At 44.4% G+C, this 17,910-nt stretch overlaps 1 protein-coding gene across 6 annotated transcripts in view; it reads left to right on the top strand.

The window, feature by feature from the left end:
- ZNF251 (zinc finger protein 251) overlaps nucleotides 1-8,957 on the top strand; it is a 31,122-nt gene extending 22,165 nt beyond the window's left edge. For 3 of the 6 annotated variants that reach the window (XM_079153475.1, XM_079153470.1, XM_079153471.1), the window contains one exon: nucleotides 1,899-5,092. In XM_079153475.1, the coding sequence (XP_079009601.1) occupies nucleotides 1,899-3,541 (1,643 nt within the window). In that variant the 3' untranslated portion in view covers nucleotides 3,542-5,092. Of the gene's footprint in view, nucleotides 1-1,898; nucleotides 5,093-7,861 lie in introns of those variants that run through there. The other 3 variants (XM_079153472.1, XM_079153473.1, XM_079153474.1) reach the window with 3 other exon arrangements.
- The last annotated feature ends 8,953 nt before the right edge of the window (nucleotides 8,958-17,910 follow it).

The following is a 17,910-nucleotide window of genomic DNA, read 5'->3' as shown; positions in this document are numbered from 1 at the left end:
CTCTGCCTTTGCCCCCAGTGCTGCAAACAACAGTGATAACAAAAACAAAGTTATAAGTCTTGACATCCAATGGGGCAAGTCTTCCCATCTCACTGCCTACCTTCAGTGATGATCCTTGGCATTTCCATGTTACTTGTAGAATTACTTTGCCAAACAAGGATAAAATTGGTGTTTTCATTGAGGTTGCATTAAATAATTTTGAAGAGAAGTGGATATCTTTGCAATCTGAATATTCCAGTCCATAAATATACCATATCTGTTCATTTACCCAGGTCTTAATTTCACTCAACGGCAGTGTATTACGATTATCTGATCAAACTGATCAAGAACAAAAGAAGAGACTGATGAACAAAATGAAAAGGGGCCATCAATACAGATCCACAGGCTGAATAAAAAGGCATCTGAACACATTTATGCCAAGAAGTGTTAATATGGAGATGAAATGTATAGCCCAGAAAACACCATTCGTCAAGGTTGACATAAGAAAAGGTTGACACATGATCTTTTAAGTATTAATGAAATTAATTCAGTAAATAAAAAACCCTTTCTCAGAGAAAATGCCTAACCCAGATGGTTTCACCAGCTTACACCAATCATTTAAGGAAGAAATAGCACTTATCTTCCATATGTATTTTCTTTTTTTTCTCCATTTTTTTAAATTAAAAATCATAAGTTTACATAGGGCAATGTTGTTTGATTCATTCTGTTATTTTTTCCCTCCCCCCACCCCTCCCACTCCTCTTTTCCCTCTGTACAGTCCTTCCTTCCTCCATTCTTGCCTCCATATGTATTTTCAATTGAAGTTGGTTTATGCTATATGTATAATTTTAGAAATTGATTTTTCAGTTTATGTTATAGTCTATGTATTCTTCTATCATATGATTATGATGTTAGAAAGGAATACCAGTGTATGAGTTGGCTATCACTGGGTTAAATGATACTCTTTTTTTTGTTTTTTGTTTTCCTTTTTGCAATGCTGGAGATGAACCTAAGGCCGCCTGCATGCCAGGCAAGTGCAGTACCACTGAGCCACACCCAGCCCTGTCCTCTGTTTTTTGAATATCTGGATTCTTTCTCCTTTCCCCATAATTAGGAAGAACATTTCAGTAATTGTCATAATAATCATTTCTTTGTGCAAATGACTGTTGACTTAGCATAGACTCATGAAGAGCAATTTTGGGAACAAAGGGTGTATAATGTTAATTCTTTTGGTATGTATTGTCAACTTTCCCTTTAAAAAGCTCCATTCATTTATAGTGCATCCCACAGTACAGGGCAGGAACTGCTCCTGTCATTCTCATCTGTGTGGGGATCAATGCAGTCCTGGCACCTCGGTCCACTTTCTTGCTCCTTGCATTCATTTCTGGGCTTGGTGGTTCTCCATCTCATCCAGGCCTGCCTTCTGCCTTGTTGGCTCTTGTTCCAGCTGCAGCCACCCATGCTCCTGGGATCTGCTGACCACCTAGGCTGCAGGAGGTGTTTCTGAATTTTCTGATAGTTTCTGAGTCTATTATTCTTTCTTTTAAAATAATGTACTTGCTTGCTTTTCTTTTCTTTCTTTTTTTTTTTTTTACTTGCTTGCTTTCCTTCCTGAATATAACATGTGCTCTGAGACCAGAAGCTGTCTGGCTTCCTGTTGTGTTCTTTACTTGGAGCAACGTGCTGAACGGATTCATTTGCTATCTTGATAGGTGAAAAATGATAATTTGTTTGAGTTTCCCTCCTTCGATCCGAGTGGACTGAGCTTTCATCCTGTGATTGACCATCTTGCCTCTGGTGCTCCTAAATCCTGCCCAGCACATCTTCCATTGGAGCCTCTGCCCCCAAGTAAGGATTTGTGTAAGAGTGTTGCTGACCCATGGTGTCCTCTAGTAATTCCTTTATGTTTTGTGTAATAGATTCTGAGACTGGGACCAAGAAGGAACTGTCCATTCTAAACCAGGAATGTTCTGAAGAAGTGAAGAGCCCAGCATTTGTATCAAGATTTTCAAGGGCCAATTCACAGGCACCTGTGTTCCAGGAACCTTGGGACCTGGAAGGTAAAGGAGAAGGGAGCCTGAGAAATGCTTCTGGACAGAGTTTGAAGAAACCCCATCTGCACAAGAGAGTCTTTAGAGAAGAGTCTGTCCTGTGTAGGGAGCAGCCTCCAGGAGGGAGAACCCAGGAGTGTGCTGCTTTGGATAGACACTTAAATCCAAACCAAAATGTTGTTAGACCTCAAAGGAATAAAACAGGAGAGAGAGTTTTTAAATGTGATATATGCAACAAAACCTTCAAATATAATTCAGACCTCCGTCGACATCACAGACGCCACACGGGGGAAAAGCCGTATGAGTGCAGTTGGTGTGGGCGAGCATTCACGCACAGCGCAAGCCTCATCTTGCACCGCCGCGTCCACACTGGGAACAAACCATTTAAATGTGAGGAATGTGGGAAAACGTTCGGGCTCAATTCCTACCTCATTCTGCATCGGAGAATTCACACTGGAGAAAGACCCTTTGGGTGCAGCGAATGTGGGAAGGCCTTCAGTAGAAGCTCCAGCCTCATTCAGCATCGCGTCATTCACACAGGAGAGAAGCCTCACAAGTGTGAGGAATGTGGCAAGGCCTTCAGCCAGAGCCCCCAGTTAACTCAGCACCAGAGGATCCACACAGGGGAGAAGCCGCACAAGTGCAGTCAGTGTGGCAAGGCCTTCAGCCGGAGCTCCAGCCTCATTCAGCACCAGAGGATCCACACAGGGGAGAAGCCCCACAAGTGCAGTCAGTGTGGCAAGGCCTTCAGCCAGAGCTCCAGCCTTTTTCTCCATCATAGGGTCCACACTGGAGAGAAACCCTACGTGTGCCAGGAGTGTGGCCGGGCCTTTGGTTTCAACTCTCACCTTACTGAACACACACGGATTCACACAGGAGAGAAGCCCTATGTGTGTGGTGAGTGTGGCAGGGCCTTCAGCCGGAGCTCCACTCTCGTGCAGCATCGCAGGGTGCACACGGGGGAGAAGCCCTACCAATGCTCTGAGTGTGGGAAAGCCTTCAGCCAGAGCTCCCAGCTCACCCTGCACCAGCGCGTCCACACTGGCGAGAAGCCCTATGAGTGCCGTGCCTGTGGTAAGGCCTTCAGCCGGAGGTCGACCCTCACTCAGCATCAGCACATCCACACGGGAGATAACCCTCGCCAGCGCAGAAGGGGTGGCCCAGCCTTGGCCCGGGACTCCAGCCTGATGTCCACTGGAGAGCGGCATGGCAGAGCCTTCAGCCATGGTGCGGACCTCATTCTGCATTGGACAATTCACACTGGTGAGAAACCCCTGGGGTGCAGTGAATGTGGGAAGACTTTCAGCCCCACCCCACAACCCATTGAGTACCAGAGAATCGAGGCTGGAGAGAAACCACACAAATGTCAACAATGTGGAAAGGCTGTCAGCAGGGATTCAGCCCTTACTCAACATCAGGTAACTCATGTTGGAGAGACGCCCCCACTAAATGATGGTTCTGAAAGATATTTTATTCATATAAAAAAGATTTTCCAAGAAAGACATTTTTAAGTTATAAAATTAGGAAACAATTTAGCAACTGTTCATTTTTATGTTGGATAGGCTAGCATAATGAAAGTTAAATAAGAGGGTCTACATATTACTAGCAAAGCAAAATACACGACTTGGCTGACTACTAAAGTCATTAAATTTGAAAGTACATGGGAGAATTCAGTCTGGAAAATACAGTTGTATAGAGGCTATTGCGGTGCTCAGGGTGACCCCTGTGGCACCACCTTCAGACACTTGGTAGGAGATTTACAGTGAGCCACTGGCCCCAGGCTGCCCGGCCCCAAGGGGTCAGCACCTTGCGTCCCCTTCCTGCCTGAGCCCAGCTTGTTGCTGTGAACACTGGTTCTAGTGCCACTGGGTAGGGTGAGCCTTCCCTCTCGTGCCTGCAGGCAGGGGGCGCTTCCTCCCTTGCCCAGTTTTGACATTTGTAGAGTGAAGTTTGCTCTATTTTCAGTTCTAAGATCTGCAATTGAGCAGAGGCCTCAGGGCCAGTGAGGCTGGGCTGCCATGAAGCCCCATTCTTAAGAGCTGAATAGCCAGGCTCATTGTTGTTGTTGTTGTTGTTGTTTTGCAGTGCTAGGAATGGAACCCAGGGCCTTGTGCATGTAGGCAAGTGACTACCACTGAGCTAGACCCTAGCCCGTGACCAGCCTTCTTGAGTCACATTTTACAGAGTAAGATTCACTCTTCAGCATAGAGCTCTGTGGGTTTCAAGGGGCACAGGTATGCAGGCACACCGTCAAGCATAGAACCTGCCTCAGCAGCCAGGCTCCCCGCCCGCACGGGAAGCCCCACCCAGCACACCCTGCTTTGTTTTCTGTCCTCATGGCCTCCCGGTTCCAGAATCCCACTGTGTGGAGCCATTTGAATCTGGCATCTTTTACTGAATGCATTGGAGATCCAACCCAGTTGTTGCATGTATCAGTAGTTCGTTCTTTCTGCTGCCAAGCAGCACTCCGTGGTGTGGATGTGTGGATAGAGCTGTTTATCCATCCCCCACTGAAGGATCCTTGGGTATTCCCCATTTAGAGCATATAAGAATAAAGCACCTGTAAACATGTAACTACAGGCTGTTTCGTGAACCTAACCTTTCAGTTCTTTTAAATGGCTCAGTGGCATTGCTGGGTCACTAGTAGTCTTAATTTTTTAAGAAACTGCCAAACTGTTTTCCACAGTAGTTGAATGGTATTCTATTCCCACTGGCAACATGTGAATTTGGTTGCTGTAGATCCTCTCCAGTCTTCATATTGTCTGGTACTTTTAGTCCAGCTATTTTAGTACAGATGCAAGTATTCATGATCTCAAGTTGTATTTCATATTTACCATGACTTGATCATTTCTATTTAAAGTTTCCCTGAGAGTCTAAGGGCATGACTGCCCCTGAAATCATAATTTCCATTCAGAGTCTCTAGGAAGAATCTTTTCTATCCCCTACTTAACTCCCTCCAAGCCCAGTGGGACATAGCCCTTTGGGACCAGGATGCAGCTATGTGGTGGAGGATTTGTCTGTCATATATGAGGCCATGGGTTCCATCCCCAGCACCACTGGGGGGCACGGGGGAATCACCTTTCAAAGACCCTTCCTCAGTCCCTCTGTTCTTACTGTATTTTGGTTTGTGTGTCTGTGTTAAAGTGCTGAGGATGAACCCAGGTCCTGCATGTTAGGATGTGCTACTAAGCCACATCCTTAGCCTCTTAGTGTTTTCTTAGGGAACCTGGAGTCACATTTGTGTTTGGTTTACCATTGATTCTGTGGTTTGCTTCACTTATTCCCCCACTTGTTTTGTCTCTCGTGCTATAAATTTCTTAAAGCCAGAACCTCTTCTGGATGTGACCCCAGTGGAAGGGTCTGCAGATCATGGAGGGGGCAGTGGAGGTAGGTGGCTCATCTGAACGACCATGGGCTCTCCCTGACCCCAGGCCAAGTACCCCTCTACAAGGAGTAGCTTCCACTCTTGTGTCCTGCCCTACCACACCAACTACCTTGTTCCATTTTTTCTACCTACTTCTACATTACTCTGGAAGCTCTTTGTAGCCAGAGTCTGTTCTGTTGTATGCCCTTTTTTATTGTGGGGTTTTGTTAGTCTGGTACTGGGAATTGAACCCAGGACCTCACCCATGCTAGGCACACACTCTCCCACTGAACTTCATCTCCAACCCTTCTTTTTTTTTTTTTTTTTTTTTTTTTGAGACAGGGTCTTGCTAAGTTGCCCAGCCTGGCCTTGAATTTATATCCTTCTGCCTGAGTAGTTGGGGTCACAGGCATGTGCCACTCTTACACACCTTTTTTCTCTAGCACATGATGCAGAGTAGGTGTCTAGGATATATTTGGGAAGGAAGAAAGGATAGAAGGAAGGAGAGAAGAAAAGGAGGAAAGGGAAACATCACACAAGCACTGCGCCTTGTTCTGTTCAGGAATGTGCTTGGTAAAATAAAGTCATTTCTTGATGGGCATGGTGGTGCACACCGTAATTTCAGTGACTGGGGAGGCTGAGGCAAGAGGCCAGCCTGGATAACTTAGGAAGACCCTGTCTCAAAATAAAACAATATAAAGGGCTGGAGAAGTAGTTCAGTGGTAGAGTTTTCTGGGTTCAATCTCTAATACTGTAAAAACCAAACCAAAAAACCCTCCCTCCTTACCTACTGGAGGTCCCACAGCAATGTCCCTCTCAAAAAGCCTGCACATGCCATGCTCGTGCAGGAGGGAAGCATTAGGCAGGCTGGGCTAACTTGGCCTTTATTTGCTGTGGACCCTGGGATGAGGATGTTAGCAGGATCCACAGCAGTTTGGCTGAGCACCAAGACAGTGAGGGGACACCCCACAGATAAAAATAAGGACAAAAGAAACTCAGAGTGTACAACCACAAGAATGGGAAGTTATACTCCACTTATGTATAATATGTCAAAATACATTCTACTGTCATGTATAACCAAAAAGAATAAAGAAAGAAAGAAACAGTGTCAAGCCTGGAAACTGGTACTATGGCTGCTCTGGGGTCTGCTTACAGCCACTGCAAAGGTGATGGAGTGGGGGTGATTCAGGGGTGGCAGTGGAAGTTGCAGCCCCAAAGAGCTGTCCCCACTGTGTCAAGGTGAGCTTAAAAAAAAAAAAAAAAACTCCACCCACTGGCACCAGGAGGCACTTGACAGACTGACACAAGAAGATGGAGCTGGGAGGCCAGTGTGAGGACAGTTCAAAGGGAACATCAAACAAGCATGTGGAGTCATTAAAATATCTAGAATCAGGTCTTTAAGAACAGGGCTGTGGCTGTGGCTCAGTGGTAGAGCACTTGCCTAGAATGTGTGAGGCACTGGATTCAATTCTCAGCACTGCATGTAAATAAATAAAATAAAGGTCCATCGACAATCAAAAAAATTTTTTTAAATAAATAAAAGAACAAAAATGTTCCCCCGACCACCACCACCAAAATGAAGAAATGCAGGGAAGAGAAGGAACACAGGAAGGAAATTATGGACAAAAGCCACTTTTTCAAGCCATATGTTCAATCTACTGCTAAGTGGTTTAGGAAAAAATAAAAAATGACAAATATAGCAAAAATGAAGAACTAGTTAGTCTGGCTGGGTGCACGTCCATAATCCCAGCAGGAGGATCCCAAGTTCAAGGTCAGCCTCAGCAACTCAGACTAAGTGAAAAGGGCTGGGGATGTGGCTCAGTGGTTAAGCACCCCTCCGTTCAATCCCTGATAACCCCCCCACACCACACACACACACCAAAATAAAACGTGGTGAATCTAAGTTAAGGTTGAGAATTTTCTGCTTTATTGCAACTGTTCTATACGTTTGAAATTATTTCAAAACAGAAGTTGGTAAAGAGATACAAAGTTCCAGTTCGGAAAAACAGGAGGTCTGTTGCACAACATGGTGACTGCTGTTAACAATGTGTTTCAGAAAACTGCCAGAATAGATTTTACATGTTCTCACCACGGTGAATACATGAAATAATGCACATGATAATGGGCTAGAGCTCTCCATTTCAGACCATTCATGACAAACACATACTTCTAACATAATTGTGTGCATTACATAAGATATAACAAATATGTACACAATATATACAATTTCATATCAACATCAAGAACTTCCGTGCTGCAAACGGTAGCACGGAGATAGTAGAAACCGCTGGAGTGCAGCTCGGCGGCGGGGGCGGAGGCCCTGAGTTCTACTCCGGTCACTGGGAGGGGGAAACTATCTGCTAAGTAAACTCTGTCTCCGACTTCGAGAGCTAGACGAAAGCTTTCTTCCGGGCTTCCTGAGGCCGCGCAGCCGCTCAGCCCTTCCCCGGGGCCGTCTTCTCTGCAGGGCCTGGCTGCCGACGCATCATCCTGAGCGCCTCGCCTTCTTCCCGGCCACCGAAGGCGGAGGGCTCCTGCTCCGCACACCCCGGCGGGAGAGTCTCCGGGACCTCCAGCGCGCCGGCGTCCTCAGCCGCCGGAAGTGGCCGCGCGCGGGAACCGCGCCCCTTCGTCTCCGCCCCCGCCGCTCTAGGACGTCAGGAGGGTCTCAACTCTGTGGTTCCCGAAGCCGGGCCGGGGATCTTTAAGCGTTCTGGCGCTGGGTCCTGGGTCTCAAAGGCTGCTCTTCACTAGGCGGAGCCCAGCCCTGGACACTCCTGGTGGAATTGGGAAGGCCGCGTTGCAGAGGGTCGGCCTGCCAAGGAGCCCAGCTGAATCCCAAGGGAGAAAGCGGCTTCAGAGCGACTGGCCAGGCGCGGAAGCCTGCCTTGAGCTAGCTAGGCAGTCAACGTAGGCCAGACGCCATTTGTCTTCCTCGATGTCAGAATTTACTGAATAACAATAAAGTCACAAGCTACATCACTTTCGTCGGTTTCAATTCACTGAATACTCGTGGGTCAGTCAGTTGGTAGTCATGAGGTGATCACAGGTTCTTTTATTCCAATCTTAATTATTAACATCTATAAGGCGCAAGTCACACCTCACACTTCAATACGGAAAGACTAAAAGATTAAGGCAGCCACAAGGATTCAGGAGGCTTCCCTGAGCAAATGGGAAGAGAGCAGATGCAAATACAAAAGCATCGCTGCAGGTGGTCAGCTCTGCCGTGGGCCAGAGCGGTCGGGACTTACTCAAGGCATAGGTATGGAGGACAGGCAGTTTCAAAGTGTCTGCTTTAAGTCCTCACCTGCAGGAGAAACCAGATGAGCTGAAGTTCTTGAGGAAAAGAGTAGGAGAATCATCGCTGTGGCAGTTTTCCTGGGCAGTGACCAGGCAATGGGGTGTGTGTGTGTTGCCATTTCCAGACCCCTTTAGTGGGTCTTAGGTGAGGGGGTTACATGAAAAAAGCACGTGTGAATTTGCGCCTGTGGTAGTGCTAGGCAGATGGTGGTTATTGTACAAACAAGGTGCAGAGTCCTTCTAACTTAGCACTTAAATACCTCCTGGCAAGCCGCTGCTTTTCAAAATGGAGTAAATGAGAGCTAGGGAATTCTTGAGGCCACCGTTCTGTACCTCCTGGGGCAACTCAGAGCAGGGCGCAGCCTGATTTCCAGGGGTGCCCACAAGGTGAGAGGCGGCGGCAGGGGCGGTGGGGTTGCAGGGCTGCACGGCCCTGGCCGGCTGGAGCACCGAGGCAGCGATGGCCAGCTTCCGCAGGCGAGGCCGGACCTTGGCTGTGCAGGCGGCAGAGTCACACCAGGTCCTCGGTTTCCCGCTCACCTCCGTGGCCCGCGAGGACTCGCAGAAATATGAACGCAGTCCAGCGTGGAGCGGGGACACCCTGGTGGAGTCAGGACCCCGCCCAGCCTGCTACATCCGGGTTGGGCCAAGCGCGCCCACTACACACAGAACCGCTGGGGCCGGACCGGCAGAACCTCCAGGCCCACTCCGCCCGGCCCGCCGCTCCTCTTCTCCCGGGCGTAAAAGGGACCCCAGGACACACGCCCGAGGGGCTCCAGCCCTGGCCACATCCACCGTCTCAGGGTCACCTCCCTCCACCCCTCGCACTGCTTCCGAGTCTCACTTTCCTCAGTTCCAACCGGTCTCTTGGCCCCAGCGCCCTGCACACAGCGCTCCCTCATTGACAGTTTCCCCCAGCCACGCCCTCCGGGCCCCGCCTCCGAACACGCCCACCTCCCAACCCAGGCCACGCCCCCTCCGCCCCTCCTTCCGCCGCTACCTTCTGAGCTCATTCGCTCTAGTGGAGGCTTTACGCTCCGTTGGTGCTCCTAGCCTGGGAAACAAACCAAGATCACGTCCCCTATAGCATCTAAGTGAACTAATCCCCCAAAACAAAAGGCTGAATGTTCTCTTTGATATGCGAATGCTAACTCACAATAAGGGGGGTGCGGCAGGGAAGAATAGAAGTACTTTGGAGTAGACAAAGGGTAATGAAGGAATGGAGGGGGAATGGGAATAGCAAAGATAGAAAGACTCGACCAATGTAATTCCACATCATCTACAGCCAGAAGAACCGAAAGCTATACTCTATATATGTATAATATGTCAAAATACATTCTACTGTCACATAATAAGAACACATTTTAAAATTGTCTGCAAAAAAAAAAAAAAAAAAGTCCTGTCTCCTAAAACAAAGAAAACAGATGCTGACTGTCACAAGATTCTACGCAAAAGAAAATAAAGACGAACTACACGAGTGGCTTAGTCTGGAAAGACACCCATTGTGCTACTCAAGCTTGGCACTTGCTACCTACAAACAAGGCCCTCCTGCTTGTGGAGGAAGAGCAACCTGCAGGTTGTGCCACAGAGGGACTCCACTCACTTCCCCTTGGTAGTAATGGGATACAGCTTCCTGCTTCCCGGAAGTTCACATGAACAGCGGTGGATTCTACTCAGCAAAGAAGGTGTGTTGATTGCTTAGTATAACAGAATTGTGAAAAGCAGCAAAATTAATAATATAAATTGTGGGTTAAATTTTGGTCATAAGACCAAATTCTGAATGCCTCTGAGACAAAATTCAGATAATGATGTGACATGTCAGCATGACAGTGGTGCTTTGGTGACTTTAACACTGCACCTGTCCCCATGGGGATGGAATAGATTTAGCAGCAGTTTACCAAGCTTTGATAAAGGTACATTGTTTCAAAAGCAATAAGAGTTGAGGTTTCTCAGTGGTGTTGAGCAGACCCTCTGGCATCCCTTTGCAGCAAAACAGGAACCAACACTGGCAGTTTTCTAGTCTCCAACTCATTCAAAATGTTTCTTTGCCAGTTGAATGTGACATGAGTGGATTTGGTGAATTGTTCTTTCAAGTGTAAAAAAAAACGTGTTTTTTTTTTTTTTTTTTTTCTTTTTTAGGAGAATCTAGTCATTGAATACATTCAGGAGATCTGTTTACAGGAATAATATAGTTGAATTTGGAGAATGCAGTTAGGAAGACTGTGTCCAAAAACAATGGTTTGGTTAATTCTCAAATCAGGTCAAGGTGTCTTGGCAAACTGGTCCTTCAGTGACCTGCCATTCAGTAAGCCACTGCTGGTGGTTTGAGCAGGGCAGAAGTGTGCCTTCCTCCCAGAGCAGAGTGGTGACTGTGATTGCTGTCCAGGAGGAGAAGCTGCAGCCAGCCTGCATGTGACCTGCATGTGCATGCCAGGGTTTCAACTTGACCCTGAGAGGAGGCAGGATCAACTTGATCTGAGCAGGTCTGGGAAGACAAAATGTACATACAGCCTTCTTCAGAGGTGCTGCCTGCAGAGGGGAAGCCCCTCCTCCTGGAGCTGACCTCCCACTGTCCACTCATGCTCTGTGCAAATGAGACCTAAGTTCTCCCCACCAGAGGCTCAGATGTCCACTGACACCGTGGCAGGACCTTTCCCTGCACCATCACAGCATAGCAGACACAAGCTGTGGTTTCTGACCAGAGGCAGCTCCACCCTGGGGACACTTGGCAGTGTCTAGAGACACTTTTTGACCCTCGACTCAGGGTATGGATGAACTGGCATCTCATGGGTGGAACCCAGTGCTGCTGCTGAGCACCCTAGAGTGCACAGCTAGTGCTCCCGCTACCTTCCCCTCAGCGTTAGGAACCACTCATCCCTAAGCCTTAGCAATGTTGGGTTGAGAAACCGGCTGGGTGCACCCTGCCCTCCAGTACCCAGGGCCTGATCTCATGTTCCTATTTACACTCAAGTGAAATAAATTTAAAGATTAAAATTCAGTTTTTATCACAACAGCTTCATCTCCTGTACTCAACAGCTGCCCATGGCTGGCGGGTGGAAGTACAGCATAGACGGGGTGTTCCTACACTGCAGAAAGCTGCACTGTCAGTACCGGGCTGAAACACTGAGGCAAGGATCCACTAACCCTCAAGGACCAGCCAGGTGATAAAACAGAGTCTGACACCAGTGAGGCAGGCACATCTTTTTGGATTCTGTATTAACGTTCTCTGGAGAAACAAAACTGAGGGTGTCTATGTAGGGAGAGAGAGAGCAGCTGGAGACCTGGGGAAGAATTAATGTCACTTGGGTCTGTCTAATCAGATTTAGCTTTTAGTTTGGGGTCTGTATTGTTGCTTGCAGTGCTAGGGATTGAACCCAGGGTCTTGTACATGCCAAGCAAGTGGTCTACTATTGAGCTACCTCCCCATTGCAGGTATTTTGATATTCGGTCTTTCTGTGGAAATTGTTTTGTGAGGCAATTTTGCTAAAGCCATTATCTAATTTGCTACCTTTTAAAAAAGATTGTTTAGACTTTTCATGGAAATTTCTTTTCTTAAATCTATCATATGAACAGTTTTTTTTAAATTCTATGTCTCAAATCAGCCCCTTCCCCAGGATCAATTGCTCTGGTTATTCATCTCTAAGTTTTCTCAAGTGGCTGATGACTCTCAGTTATCTGTTCCTGTTTCAAGTGAAACAGGAAACCAGTGTTTCTCATCCTTGCTTCCACTACAGCTGCTAAGGTGCCCTGTTAGGCACTTCCCCCAGGTACGTGCCACTAATGCCAATGCCACGCCTGCGTGGTAGCCCACACTTGCAGTCACAGGTTCATCCATGTTTCACATGTATAAGAATTTCAATCCTTTTTTTGATAAATAGTGTTCTAGGGGAACAGACTGCTTTGTATCTATCCACTCATTTATCAGTGGACATCTGGGTGGTTTCCACCTTTTAGTTGTTGTGAATGATGCTGCTGTGCACATGGATGGATGATACATTTGAGTCCTGCTTTCAGTTCTCATGGGTATACACTCTGGAAAGGAATTTCTAAACCACCTGATAAGCTATTCTCAGTGAATTCAGGAATGTTTTGCACAGTGGCTGAACCATTTTACATTCCCACCATCAGTGCACATGGGGTTCAGTTTCTCTGTACCTAACACCAATTTTTTTATTTGTTTAAATTGGTCATTGTAATAGGTGGGAAGTGGTATGATTTTGATTCAAATTTGATTTCTGAAATAAAATAAGCTGGGCACAGTGGTGCATGCATGTTATCTCAGTCACTTGTGAGGCTGAGGCAGCATGATCTCAAGTTTAAGGCTAGCATGGACAATCTAACAAGACCCTGTCTCAAAAACAAAAACAAAACAAAACAGACTGGGTGTGTAGCTTAGAGGCGCGTGCCTATTTTATATAAGGCTCTGGGTTCAATACCTAGTACACCACACACACACTCTCTATAGATTTAAGAAACTTGATCCTGAAAGGAAAACCACAAAACTCGACACCTAAACACATCAGAGCTAATTCCTTGAAGGGCAAAGAAAGATACTCATCACAAACAGTGGGATGACACAGGATTAACGACCGAGTCCCATGTAAAGCTATGGAGGAGGTAAGACAATAGAATGGCAGAGTGCCAAGAATTCTATATTCAAACAATTTTTCAAACTCAAAGGGAAAATAAATACATTCCTTCATGAACAAAAATGAAGAGAATTTGTTGTAGCGAATGTATTCCACAATAAATACTAAATGAAGTCCTTCAGGTGGAAGACATATTTGGAGTGCAGTACATCTGTACTGCATGATTCTAGTTCTATGAAGTTTCTGTCGAAAGCAAATCTAAAGACAGGAAGTGGGTAGAGCATGGCATTGACAGAAGTGTCCTCAAATTAGGATCTGTTTTTTTATTTTTTGTTTTTTGTTTTGGGTACTGGGATTGAACCCAGGGGCATTTAATTGCTAAGCCACATCTCCAGCCCTTTTTACATTTAGAGACAGGGTCTTGCTGAATTGCTTAAGGTCTCACCTAATTGCCGAGGCTGGCTTTGAAATCAGTCTCCTGAGCTGCTGGGATTACAATGTGCGCCTAGGATCAATTCAACTTAACTGACAGTCACTGAGTTGCATTCCTCATCATGGGTGTGTTCTAGTATATCAGAATTATCCCTAATTAAAACTGTCTTAAAAGTAGAGACAAAAGTTAAAAAGAATTCACAACTAGAAAGCCTGCATTACAGAACATTCTCAACAAAATATTCCATTAGAATGAAGTGAGGAAAAAAAAGTGAAAACCAGCAAAGAGATGAACTACGCTAAAGGAATAGTCAATCAAAGGAGAGACCAAGTCAAGTTAAAAACCAGAAATAACCAAAATGACCAGGAACACAAATCAAATCTAAACCATAACCTCGAGTGTTAATGGCCTAAACTCGTCAAAGACAGACAGGCAGATTGGATTAAAAAACAAGACTCACCAGGGGCCGGGGATATAGCTCAGCTGGTAGAGTGCTTCCCTCGACTGCACAGACCCTGGGTTCAAAACCCAGCACCACACACACACACACACACACACACACACACACACACACACACACACACAAAAAAAAAAAAAAAAAAAAAAAAAAAAAAAAAACAAGAGACTCAACTCTTAGGAAAACACATCCACAGACTGAAAGTGAAAGGTTGGGGAAAAAAAAAAGATCACTCACATGGACACATAAACAAGCAGGGGTTTCTATCCTGATACCAGATAAAGTGGATTTCAAGCCAAAGTTAATCAGACGGACAGAGAAGGACATTTCATACTCCTTAAGGGAATCACAAATCAACAAGATAAAACTATCATAAATATTTACGCCCAAACAATGGAGCATCTATGTACAACAAAGAAACCCTTATCAATGTCAAGAATCAAACACTACAACAGGATAATACTGGGTGATTTTGGGCTGGGGATATAGCTCAGTTGGTAAAGTGCTTGCCTTGCAAGCATAAGGCCCTGGGTTTGATCCCCATCACCGCAAAAATAAAATAAAATAATAAATAAATAATACTGGGTGATTTTAACACACCTCTCTCACTATTGCATAGCTCTTCCGAACAAAACAAACTCTACATCTAAATAGTACAATCAATGATTTGGACTTGGGGCTGAGGGTGTGGCTCAGTGGTAGAGTGCTTACCTAGCACATGTGAGGCATTGGGTTTGATCCTCAGGACCACATGAATAAATAAATAGAAGTTATTAAAAATATTTTAGACTTAAAAGATGTATATATACAATATTTCATCCATCAGTGAGTAAATACAATTTCTTCTCAGCAGCACATGGATCCTTCTCTAAAACAGATCTATCCTATGCCATGAAGGGACTCTAAGCAACCAGAAAAAGACAGAAATAATACCCTGCATCCTATCAGATAATAATAGAATGAAATAAGAAATCAATGATAGAATAAAAAATAGAAGCTACTGTAACTCCTGGGGACTAAACAATACGCTATTGAATGAGGAATGGATAACACAAGAAATCAGGGATGAAATAAAAAAATACTTAGAGGTAAATGAGAATAATGATACAACATATCAAAATCTCTGGGACACCCTGAAGGCAGTGCTAAGAGGAAAGCTCAATTGCATTTCGCTCATTCATTAAAAGGTTAAAAAGATAAGAAATAAATGACCTCAGGTTACATCTCAAAGCTCTAGAAAAAGAAAAAAGTCGACACTAAAAAAACAGCAGAAGACAGGAAATAATAAAAACCAGAGCTAAAATCAATGAAATTTAAACAAAAGAAACACTTGAAAATATTGACAAAACAAAAAGTCGGTTCTTTGAAAAAATACATAAAATTGATAAACCCCTAGCCACACTGACAAAGAGAAAAAGAGTGAAAATTCAAATCACTAAAATACGTGATGAAAACAGGAAATATCACAACAGACACTACCGAAATACAATGATTAGAAACTACTTTGAAAATTTATACTCCAATAAAATAGAAAACCTTGAACACATCGACAAATTCCTAGAGACATATGACCTACCCAAACTGAAACAGAAGGAAAAACACAATTTAAACAGATCAATTACAAGTAATGAAATAGGAAACCATCAAAAGCCTGCCAATCAAGAAAAACCCAGGACAAGACAGATTCTCAGCAGAGTTTTACAAGACCTTCAAGGAAGAATTAACACCAATACTCCTCTAAGTATTCCATGAAACAGGAAAAGAGGGAACCCGCCCAAAGCCAACATCATTCTAAATGGAGAAAATTGAAAGCATTCCCTCTAAAAACTGGAACAGGACAAGGATGCCCTCTTTCACCACTTCTATTCAACATCATCCTTGAAACTCTAGCCAGAGCAATCAGATGAAAGAAATTGAAGGGATACGAATAGGAAAAGAAGAACTCAAACTATCGCTATTTGCCAATGACATGATTCTATATTTAGATGAACTAAAAGATTCCACCAGAAAACTTCTAGACTTCATAAATGAATTCAGCAAAGTAGCGGGATACAAAATCAACACCCATAAATCAAACGCATTCCTATACATCAGTGACACATCTACTGAAAGAGAAATTAGGAAAACTATCCCAATCATAATAGCTTCAAAAAAATAATACTTGGGAATCAATCTAACAAAAGAGGTGAAAGACCTCTACAAAGACAACTACAGAACACTAAAGAAATAAACTGAAGAAGACCTCAGAAGATGGAAAGACCTTCCATGCTCCTGGATAGGCAGAATTAATATTGTCAAAATGGCCATACTACCAAAAGTGTCGTACAGATTCAATGCAATTCCTATTAAAATCCCAGAGACAGTCTTCATAGAACTAGAAAAAGCAATCATGAAATTCATTTAGAAAAATAAGAGACCCAGAATAGCCAAGCAATCCTTAGCAAGAGGAGTGAAGCAGGAGGCATCACAACACCAGACCTCAAACTATACTACAGAGCCACAGTGACAAAAACAGCATGGTATTGGCACCAAAACAGACACATAGACCAATGGTACAGAATAGAAGACACAGAGACAAACCCACATAAATACAGTTATCTCATACTAGACAAAAACATACATTGGAGAAAAGATAGCCTATTCAACAAATGGTGCTGGGAAAACTGGAAAGCCACATGTAACAAAACGAAACTATCTCTCGCCCTGCACAAAAATCAACTCAAAATAGAACAAAGACCTAGGCACTAGAGCAGAGACTCTGCATCTAATACAAGAAAAAGGAGGCCCAGATCTTCATCATGTCAGCTTAGGACCTGACTTCCTTAACAAGACTCCTAAAGTGCAAGAAGTAGACAGAATTAAGAATCAATCAATAGGATGGACTCAAACTAAAAAGCTTCTTCTCAATCAATAATGTGAAGAGAGAGCCTACAGAATGGAAAAAAATCTTTACCACACGCACCTCAGGTGGAGCACTAATCTCTGGGATATATAAAGAACTCAAAAAACACCAAAAAGCAAATAACTCAAACAATAAATGGGCTAAGGAACTGAACAGACACTTCGCAGAAGATATACAATCCATCAACATATATAAAAAAGTTCAACATCCCTAGCAATAAGAGAAATGCAAATCAAAACTAAGATTTCATCTCACTCCAATCAGAATGACAATTATCAAGAACACAAACAACAATCAATGTTGGAGAGGATGTGGGGAAAAAGGCACAGTCATACATTGCTGAGGGAGTTGCAAATTAGTGCAGCCACTCTGGAAAGCAGTATGGAGATTCCTCAGAAAACCTGGAATGGACCCACCATTTGACCCAGCTATCCCACTCCTTGGTTTATACCCAAAGGACTTGAAATTAGCATATTACATTGATGCAGCCACATCAATGTTTATAGCAGATCAATTCACATAGCTAAACTATGGGACCACGCTAGGTGCACCTCAACAGATGAATGGATAAAGAAATGGATACACACACACACACAGTGGAATATTACTCAGCTTTAAATAATGAAATTATGGCATTTACCAGTAAATGGATGGAGCTGGAGAAAATCATGCTAATCAAAATGAACCAATCCCCCCAAAAAAACAAAAACAGAAACTGAATGTTTTCTCTGATATGTGGATGCTAATTCACAATGGGGGGTGGGCCAGAGGGCTAAAAAGAGTTACTTTATTTTTTTTTTACATAATGTACATTCACACCATTCATGTAATCATA

Source organism: Sciurus vulgaris (genome assembly GCF_902686455.1).
Source record: "Sciurus vulgaris genome assembly, chromosome: 1".
In the NCBI taxonomy this organism is placed as follows: domain Eukaryota; kingdom Metazoa; phylum Chordata; class Mammalia; order Rodentia; family Sciuridae; genus Sciurus; species Sciurus vulgaris.
Note: the sequence above shows the minus strand (reverse complement) of the source record. Positions and strands in the feature narration are given on the sequence as shown.